Source organism: Hypanus sabinus, chromosome 5, assembly GCF_030144855.1.
Source record: "Hypanus sabinus isolate sHypSab1 chromosome 5, sHypSab1.hap1, whole genome shotgun sequence".
NCBI classification, from domain to species: domain Eukaryota; kingdom Metazoa; phylum Chordata; class Chondrichthyes; order Myliobatiformes; family Dasyatidae; genus Hypanus; species Hypanus sabinus.
In genome coordinates, this window is record NC_082710.1 from 52877042 (window position 1) to 52887781 (window position 10740).

At 40.9% G+C, this 10740-nt stretch overlaps 1 protein-coding gene across 4 annotated transcripts in view; it reads left to right on the forward strand.

Annotated features, from left to right (window-relative positions):
- dock8 (dedicator of cytokinesis 8) overlaps positions 1–10740 on the forward strand; it is a 259562-nt gene that overhangs the window by 214927 nt on the left and 33895 nt on the right. For all 4 annotated transcript variants that reach the window (XM_059969949.1, XM_059969950.1, XM_059969951.1 and 1 more), the window contains 5 exons: positions 2128–2262; positions 3661–3813; positions 5224–5382; positions 9079–9179; positions 10542–10734. In XM_059969949.1, coding sequence (XP_059825932.1) covers positions 2128–2262; positions 3661–3813; positions 5224–5382; positions 9079–9179; positions 10542–10734 — 741 coding nt within the window. The remainder of the gene's footprint in view (positions 1–2127; positions 2263–3660; positions 3814–5223; positions 5383–9078; positions 9180–10541; positions 10735–10740) is intronic.

The window sequence follows — 10740 nt, forward strand, 5'->3', positions numbered from 1 at the left end:
TGAATGCCATAGCCTCCTACAAAGTTCCATCTTACAACATGGGGACAGCAGAGCTTTGCTTCCAGATGAGCTCAGTGCCTTCTATGTTCACTTTGACCGCCATGTTTCCAGAAGATCCTTTGGTCTCACTATCTGAAGATGATGTGTGGGCTGCCCTCAAGAGAGTGAATCCAAGGAAGGCATCTGGTCTGGATGGAGTACCTGGCTGAGGACTGAAGACCTGTGCTGACCAACTGGCTGTGTATTCATGGAGATCTTCAACCTCTCGCTCTGCCAGTGTGTGATACACAGCTGCTTCAAGCAGGCTTCAATTGTACCGGTGCCCAAGAAGAGCATGTAACCTATCTAAATAACTATCGCCCAGTAGCATTTACGTACACAGTGATGAAGTGTTTTGAGAGGCTGGTGTCCAAGCATATCTTGGATCTGCTCCAATTCACCTACCGAAGCAACAGGTCTACAGCAGATGCTGTCTTGTTGGCTCGCCACACAACCCTGGAATATCTGGACAGAAAAGATGCATACTTCACGATTCTCTTTTTTGTTTACAACTCAGCATTTAACACCATCATCACCTCAAAACAAATCAGTAAATTTTAAGACCTGTGCCTCAATTGCCCCTTATGAAATTGGATCCTGGATTTCCTCACTTGTAAACCCCAGTCAGTTTGGATTGGCAAAAATCATCTCTCCACAATCTCCATCAGCACTGGAGCATCTCAGAGATGTGATGTTACTTAGCCCCCTGCTCGACTCGCTTTACACCAATAACAGCATGGCTAAGTACAGCTCCAACACCATATACAAGTTTGCTAATGTCACCACTGTTGTGGTCTGTATCAAAGGTGGTGATGAAGCAACATACGGGAGAGAGGTTGAAAACTTGGCTGAGTGGTGTAACAACAATAACCTCTGACTCAATGTCAATAAGACCAAGGAACTGGTCGTAGGCTTCAGGAGAGGAAAACAGAGAGTAACCATCAGAGGAGCAGAGTTGGAGAGGGTCAGTAACTTTAAATTCCTGGGTGTTACTGTCTCAGAAGGCCTGCCCTAGGCTTATCATATAAATATTATTGTGAAGAAAGCACAGCAGCACCTCTACTTCCTCAGGAGTCTGCAGAGGTTTGGCATGTCATCAAAAACCTTGGCAAACTTCTAAAGGGGTGTGGTAGAAACTGTGCTGACTGGCTGCATTATGGCTTTGAGCAGAAATCCTACAAATGGTAGCAGATTTGGCCCAGTACCTTTCCCTCCCAACCATTAAGCACATCTACATGAAATGTTGCTTTGAAAAGCAGCACCCATCATCAAAGATCCTCACCACCCAGGCCAGGTCCTTTTCTCACTGCTGCCATTGGGTAGAAGGTACAGGAGCCTCAGGACCCACACCACCAGGTTCAAAACCAGTTACAACCCCTCAGCCATCAGGCTCTTGAACAAAAGGGGATAGCTACACTCTTTTAAGGGCTCGTTATCTTGTTATTTCATGCTCGTTATTTATTGCTATTTATTTATATCTGCATTTGACAGTTGGTTTACAGTTCCTGATGTTTACAGTTACTGTTCTATAGATTTGCTAAGTATGCCCACAGAAAAAGAACCTCAAGATTGTATGTGGTGATCTGTGTGTACTCTGATAATAAGTTTTATTTTCAACTTTGAACTTTATCTTTACTCTCTTCAACTCCTGCCTAAATGAAACAGAAATTACATTTCCAGCCATGTCCGTTTCATTTCTTAACATATTTCAAATCTACATGATTTACATTTTTGCTGCACCTGATCTATGCCGGCTACGATTTCTTAACGAAAACTCCACGTGTAGGTTCAGCAAAGATCAGATATATTTCCGAACTTCACAAGATGCCAGATGAATAATTGTAGCTTTTCTTTTCCCTGAAGGGAATAAAAATGTAGTATACTTCTGGTTCTGTGATTGACATCTTGATGGGATTGTTAAAGATCCAGCTAAGGAGGTTACTGTTGGGTCAGTAACTTGATATTGGAAGTGTATATTTTTAATTTATAGTTTAAAAAATGGAATATTTATGATATCATATCATATTATGATATGTTGTGAATAATAGCCAATGAATAATCTAAGTCTTATTTCTTCCCATTCTGTAGGCAATTTCAATGTCCGACTGTAAGGACAATGTCTTAGGAAGTGTGTTCAGGGTTCTTCTTCACAGTCTGGGCTGTAACCAGAGCTCTTACTACCTTATACATTGCTTCAGCACACTGAGAGCTCTCATAAGCAAGGTAAACCAAAAATTTTATTAATCTTCTCGAGCACAGCACATGAATGCTTCATACAGATTAGTCTTGAGTGTTTACAGTGGGGTGATACATTGAGCCATCATCCCTGATTTCGGAGCTCAGATCCCTTTGACTAATTTGCTGCATCTCCAACTTGGAAATGTGACAATTTTTCTCAGATAAGCACAATGTAAGTTGCCAGCATTCTTCAAGAATTGAGGATGTAAGTAGATATAAGGCTGACTTTGAAACATTTTTTATGTTTTATGTTATATTTACACCTAGAGGGGAACTTGCAGGTGGAGGTGTTCCCAAGAATCTTTTGCCTGTGTTAAAGGTCATGAGTTTGAAGGATGCTGGCTGAGTAGCCTGGCCAAGTAACTAGTTTTAGATTGCACACACTGTAGACATCGTGCACAGAAAACATAGAGTTCCACAGAGACTCGGATAAGAAAAGTACCCTAATGTGGAAAACCTAAGTTAAATTTGTAAGGACTAAAACCACCATCTGCACAGCTAGACAGAAGGGCTATCGACTAAGACGCCGCCTCAGTAAGGGTGAAGAATCACAATATTGGAAATTATCATTTCCCCTTAAGGGATCTGGCAAGGGTGAGGTACCTGTCTTATCAAATAAGATATGGCACACTAGCCTCTACAACACCAATTTTAAAGAGGGAGAGAGGACCTGAGTAAATTCTTTGACGAAGGGGCCAAAGTATGAAATGCATCCTACCATGAGGGGGATGGGTAGAGGGAAGGCTTGTGGTCGTAATCCTTGCTAATTGTCTGCAGATTTTGGACCTTTGTGTTATGTCATATTGAAGTGAACAAAAACTGAAGGCTTTTTTGATTATGATGGTCACTTGTGTAAATAATCTAGTAATGTGTCCCAAGCAAAGTCAGTGAGTTTGAATATTTTGGTGGATTAATCAGTACATACCCACCTGACAATCAGACACATGTGAGGTGATCTTACTTTTTTTATGCTTTCAAGGCAATCTATAAATTCAATATGAATTGAAATTTGATGCTTGTATATATGGCGCAGTGGTACAGTGATTAAAGTCAATGCCTCATAATGCTAGACTCTTAGATTCAATCCTGAACTTGGGTGGTGTCTATATGGAATTTACACATTTTTCATGTGACCTCAATATTTTCCTCTGGATATTCCTATATGCACCCTCATCCCAAAGGTGTATAGATTGGTAGATTAACTGGCCACTGTGAATCACCCCTCATAGATGCTTAGTAGAATCTCGAGGGACTTGACAAGAATATGGGGGGGAAGCATGGCTGGTTAATGATCAGAGTGGCCTTGGTGAGCCAGATGGCCTGTTTCTGTGCTGTGTATCTATTCAACTCTGTGGTAATTCAATTGTTTCCTTGTTTCACCAGTATGCAGACCTATTGTTTGAGGAGGAGGCAGAGCAGTGTTCCGACATGTGTCAAAGAGTTTTACATCACTGCAGCAGCAGTATTGACAGCACCCGTGCTCAAGCCTGTGCCACACTCTACCTTATCATGAGACAGAGCTTTAACGTAATCAGTGTAAGCTTTTTTATTTCTAGTCCGGAAATACAGTATCAACTATAGACTGATTGTAAGTAAAAAGAAATCAAATCCTGTTGTGGAATACCACAGCATTTTTATTAGACACAAAAAACTACTGCCATCTTTATAAGGACTAGCCGCTACCTTCGGAGATGATAGGAAAATTGATCTCCCCAAATTAAATAAAACTGCCACATTATTTTACAGTGCTGACAGCAATGAGAGGCTATTGGTAACAGGTAAATACAGAATTATATCTCATTTTCTTCTTCCTCTACCTCACTGTACTTCTGCTCTCTTTTTGTAGTGTGTTATATATATACTGTATATATGTATGTATGTGTGTGTGTGTCTGTATTATATATATATAGAGAGAGAGAGAGAGAGAGAGAGATAGTCTGTCTCAATTTATCACACACCTGACACTTTCAGTTCTTAGAACTATAGATTCAGCACAGTTCAGGAAAGATTTGGGTCTACAATTTAGGTTAATAATAAGGGATCTAGATTTAGAATTGGAATTCTTTAATCCACATGGCAGAATATTTCCTTAATTCTAAATCATTACATGATTTGTATGTAATTCATATTGAAGTGAAAATAATTGTTTTTGGTTAAAATATACCACTTTGATATCTTGCTTTTGACAATCAATAATCAACTATTTCACAGTGGAATACACAGAAAAATGACAAAAGTATTAAAATGCTGTATAATCAAAAACTCCACACGAGTACCTGGTTGCTTATGTTAATAAACAATGTAATTCACATATAATCTTTGTTAAAATGTATTATTTCCTCATAAAATTATCTATCAGTCTCACTGGAAGCATTCAAGGAATTCCCACGTATAAACAAGCTGGATGAATTCAGCAGGTCGGGCAGCATCCGTTGAAATGAGCAGTCAACGTTTCGGGCCGAGACCCTTCGTCAGGACTGACGAAGTGTTGATTTGTCCACAGCATCTGCAGTGTACTTTGCGTTTACAAGGAATTCCCATCGAAGCTAGGTGCAATTTCAGGCGATGTGCATCTACAGACTGACAGCTGTCACTCCTGGGTATGCCACAGGAAAGTTGGCTTCACTGTTAACTTCACAGAGGCGTGTGTCATTTAGGTGTGATACTTCCTGGTTACAATATTGTCATTACCCTCAATAGGTATATGTAAATTTTAAGTGCACTAATATATCAGTTGATCCAATCACACGGTTTCCTTGTAATGCCAAAATACCAACAGCTTACCAGATCAATACACAAAACAATCAATAATCTAATTTGCAAGGAATCTTGAATAATATGTAGCAATTGTGCATGAAGTAATTTTCATTGTCTATTACCAAAATAATTGAAAATGAGTATGGAGTTGCGTTGCTAATACATAAATTTGGCATTTTATGCTTGCAGAATTTTGCTAGGGTTAAAATGCAGGTCACCATGTCCTTAGCGTCGCTGGTTGGTAAATCATCTGATTTTAATGAAGAATACTTGAGGCGATCACTGCGAACTGTTTTGGCGTATGCAGAGGAAGATGAGGAAATGCAGCGAACAATGTTTCCATTTCAGGTAAGGGCCCTTGCAGCAAGTATAAGTACCGACATGAAATATTGAGATAATTAGCCTTTGTATATTTTTGTAACATACATAACTTTGCTTGGTTCCATATGCCTCCAGCAGGTTTGAAATGCTGTAGCTAGCCATACCAAAAGCCCTCATACATGTTCCCTCTTGTCTATTCAGAGATAATATTCAAAAGTTTGATGAGGTCTTGTTTGTATGTAAAATGATCTCCAGAATATATGCGTGGAGATGGAATTTCTCTCTTTTATGGTGTGTTCTGTAGCTTTGTAGGTCTGTTGATACATGATGTGCAAATTTCTTTCAGACTTATCAAATCCAACAATTTTCATTTGAAATGCCACCCAGTAGTGCTGTTCCCACAAAGCAGGTGTAGCGTCTTTCTCATCCCAAAAGAAAGACAATGTAATCTATAATTAAGTCCACCACTTCAGGTTTCAGATTTGTTTATTATCACATACACCAGGATGCATTGATATTTCTTGCTTGCATGAAGTTTATAGTGGAAATAGCAGTTCACCGAATCCAGTGTCCGTTATCAACAGGGAATAATAGTCGGACTGCAAATCTAGATGCCTTCTCAAACCAGGTTATGTACTGTGTAACATTCGAAAGCATGGAACCTCTTGTAGGAGGCCAGGAATATAGGTAAGGGTGAGACAAAGTTTCCCAAAGTTAACCCAAAACACAAACAGTAGCTTTATAAAGATTTACTAAGCTACCCATATGTAGCTATAGAGTCCACGTTTGGGAGGTTTCTCCAATGAAGTTGTAGTGAGTAAACAGTCGGCCACTTAATTAGCTACATCTGTACACCTGCTCGTTAATGCAAATACCTAATCAATCAATCTTGTGACAGCAACTCAGTGCATACAAGCGTGCAGACATGGTCAGGAGGTTCAGTTGTTCAGACCAAACGTTAGGATAGGGAAGAAATGCAATCTAAGTGACTTTGACTGTGGAATGATTGTTGGTGCCAGACAGGATTGTTTGAGTATCTCAGAAACTGCTGATCTCCTGGGATTTTCATGCAAATCTGTAGGGTTTACAGAGAATAGTGTGAAATCCTGTGAGCAGAGACATTTTGTTAATGAGAGAGGTCAGAGAGATTGATTGGTTCAAGCTGTCAAGAAGGTGACAGTGGCTCAAATGACCACGCATTATAACAGTGTGTGCAGAAAAGCATCGCTGAATGCACAATATGTTGAACCTTGAAGCGGATGGACTAAAAAAGTAGAAGACCAGAACATACATTTAGAGGCCACTTTATTTGATATAAGTGGTAGCTAATAGAGTGACCACGGAGTGTATGTTATATTTGGCCTTCTAACAAATCATCACTTGACTTTTTCTCGAGATAAATCTCAGCCATTCTCCAAGACTGTAGTTTTACTGAACCCTTCAGCTATTGAAGCTTCACACGCACCTCATCCATCTTAATTCCCTTGTTCCTGCTTGCCCCGGACTTTGACAGGAGTTGCTCTCCTAGTTGCAAAACAAATTCAAGAAGTGTCCTCCCTACTGAGACTTTTCCCAGTCTTTGTATTTATGCTAATGAACACAAAGTGAACGTATTCAAGCTTTAGTAGTGCCACATTTTACAGCGAAAAGTTCCAACTTGGTTTCACTAGTGACAGGGTGGAGGATTGAATATGCTGTTCCAGTCAATAGTTTTAAATGATATTTGTTAAATTTATCTAGCAAGTCCCTGCATCATATAGACCGAGTGATGATCCAGTCGGATCGCTCACAACCAAGACTGACAGCAGTATCCCAGGTAATAGAGGATAAACCAGCCAGGATTCTGACTCCTGATCATCAGGCTATGGATATGGGTTTCAACTGAGCTGGGAATAATCAGCCATCTTTCAGTGAGGGTGTTATCATGTGAGCAGTGGTTAAGATGTGCTTGTGGAAAGCGGTAAGTCGAAAACTGGTGAGGAAATTCTTTTAGAATGATATTCTATCAATCAGAATCAGATTCAGGTTTAATACCACTGGCATTTGTCATGAAATTTGTTGTTTTGCAGCACTAGTGCAGTGCAATACATATTTTAAAAAATAACTACAAATTACATGTCCTGGGTGATGGGGGTCCTTTATGATGGATGATACCTTTCTGAGGCATCGCCTTTTGAAGGTGTCCTCAACGCTGGGGAGGCTGGTGCCCATGATGGAGCTGCCTGTGCTTGCAACCCTCTGCAGCTTTTTCCAGTCCGGTGCAGTGACCCCTGAACACCGGACGGTGATACCACCAGTTAGAATGCTCTCTGCAGTACACCTGTAGAAATTTGCATGACACTTTGGTCACATACTGAATCTGCTCAAACTCCTAATGAAATATAGCTGCTGTTGTGCCTTCTTTGTAATTGTATCGACACGTTGGGCCCAGGACAGATCTTCATATACTTGAAACTGCACTTCTGATCCCTCACTGAGGACTGGTGTGTATTCCCTCGACTTCCCCTTTCTAAAGTCCACTAACAATTCCTTGGTCTTACTGACACTGTGCTATGACACCACTCAGCCAGCTAATCTATCTCACTCCTTGTCACTATCTGAGATTCTGCTGACAATAGTTGTGTCATTGGCAAATTTATGGATGGTGTTTGAGCTGTGGATTTAGAGAGAGTAGAACAGCGGGCCAAGTATGTAGAGTTGAGCTACACCGATGCTGACTGTGGTCTCCTGATGAGGTAGTCCAAAGGTTTCAAAGGTACAATTTAAAGTACCTTTGAAATGTATACAATATACATCCTGAAATGCATTTTCTTCACAACCATCCACAAAAACAGAGGAGTGCCCCAAGAATGAACAACTGTTAAATGTTAGAACCCCAAATTCCGTCCCCAGCTCCCCTCCCTCCCGCGCATAAGCGGCAGCGAGCAACAACCCTCCCCCCCACCAGCAAAAACAAAGCACTCCCGCTACCAGCACTCGAGCGTGAACGAAACAATAGCAAAGACACAGACTTGCAGTTACCCCAAAGACTTCATTGTTCACCCGAATCCAGCTGCAGAGGAAGGTACAGAGGCCCAGGTTTTGGAGCTTGTTGATTCGTACTGAGGGTATGATGGCGTTGAACGCTGAGTTGTAATCAATAAACAGCAGACTGACATAAGCATTACTATTGTCCAGGTGGATTGAGGCTGAGGGGAGAGCCAGTGAGACTGCATCCGCTGTAGACATATTGTGGCGATAGGCAATTTGCAGCAGGTCCAGGTCCTTGCTTAGGCAGGAGTTGATTCCAATCGCTCGAATCGTTTCATCACAGTAGATGTGAGAGCAACTGGGTGATGGTCATTGAGGCAGCTCTCCCTGCTCTTGGCTTCGGTTATGAGTGTCACCCTGTTGAAGCAGATAGGAGCCTCTGACTGCAGCAGTGAGAGATTGAACATGTCCTTGAACGCGTCCGTCGGTTGGTTGGCACCAGGTTTTCAGTGCCCTGCCAAGTACACCATTGGGGCCTGGCGTCTTCGAGGGTTCACCCTCTTGAAAAATGTTCGCAGGGTCACCAGATGCATAAAAGGCATTGAGCTCATCTGGGAGTGAAGCATCATAACCATTTCTGATGCTATATTATGCAGAATATGACTGGATAAGCCCATGCAAACTTTGCATTTTGTGTTGATGTAAGTAAACTTGAGCCTTACTAGTAAAATGACGATGTCTATTGCTTTTCAGGTGGAGGAACTATTGAAGAACCTCAACAGCATCTTGTCTGATACGGTGAAGATGAGAGAGTTCCAAAAGGACCCTGAGATGCTCATGGACCTGATGTACAGGTATTTAAATGCATCCATTCATGAAATCACTATGTATTTTTCTGAATGTCCCCGGCTTGTAGTGAATATCAATATGCTGCAGATGCTGCCGATCAGAAACAGAGTTGTGGAGCGAGAAACAAGAGTTAATATTCGAAGATGAAGGACAGTTCTAACCTCCAGTGGAAGGTCAATGACTCCAAATATGAACTCTACTTTTCTCCTATGAATATTTCCTCTTACACAGACAATTGAATATACCCACTGCTTCTGGCAGGCTTGAGGCACCTCTCAGGAAGCTGCCATAGCAGTAGCATACCTTAGCTCTTCTCATACCCACTTCAACAGCCATTTAAACAGGATCTCAGCTCCTTTATTATCATAAAGACAAAAATAATATTTAAACATCACCATTTACTTGCAAATTAGGTAAATGCCAGTTAGGTTTGAGCTCATAGACAGGTTTTCCATATCTTCCAGCTTTTTAAACTTTTCGCACAAGGCCTAAGCTGTGCTGAGAGCTTGTATTGACTACTTAAATGAGTTGACCCTGACAACTGCAGCTGGTCACGCTCTTAGCTAACTTTGAACCAGCTGTACTAACTCAAGGTTGCAAAATCTGCCTTCCAAACATCACAAATGGAGGCTTCTCTGCTGCCTGTGAGAAATCTTTACTCTGATTGGCTACTCAGCAAGCTTGATGACATCATTGTCCCATTGGACTGACATTGAACAGCAATCAATTTGGGAAAGGTAAAATTAAAACTACTGAGATCTTTCTGGGCAATGTTTCTACAAGGTCAGTGCCATCCATATACCATCACTGTACAGAATGTCTGACTATAAAACTGAAGTTAATTTTCTCAGAAAATTCACTGTGCCATCTGTCAACATTACTGAAAATTTGTTTGGAAGCAAAGGAACTAACAATTTTCAGATTTCTGGTGATATTCAATTGCCATGAACAATAATGAGAAAATGTTTATAATTAGTTTAGCAAGGCATCGAAAAGGGAGTTTTGTTTTGATAACTACATTTAAATCTTAACAAATTCCAACCAGCCCAGACAAAAACAAAATCACTGATTTATTAAAGTGAAGCAAATCAGGAATACGCGGCAGTTGAAAAGACAGGAGAAGGTTAGAATGGGGTTGCCGGTGTGACCTAATTTCAGTATTTAATAAAATCAGCATTGAGGTGCCTTTTATCAATACATAAGACTCCCCTTTAATGTGCATATTGAAGAGTTCACTCAGGCTGTCAGTCTCATATCTCTAAAAGACCAAGTTTGCCAGTCTTGGTTCAGTCAATGAAGAACAAATATTGGGTATTAATATTCCTATATAATTTTGGTACGTTCCCTTGTTTTATCACACATTTCAGACTAGCAAAAGGATATCAGACTTCTCCTGACCTACGGCTGACCTGGCTTCAAAACATGGCTGAAAAGCACTCGAAACGCAAGTGTTACACGGAGGCCGCTATGTGCTTGGTCCACGCGGCAGCACTTGTAGCAGAGTACCTGAGCATGCTGGAGGATCACAAGTACCTTCCAATAGGGTGTGTTAGTTTTCAGGTATGT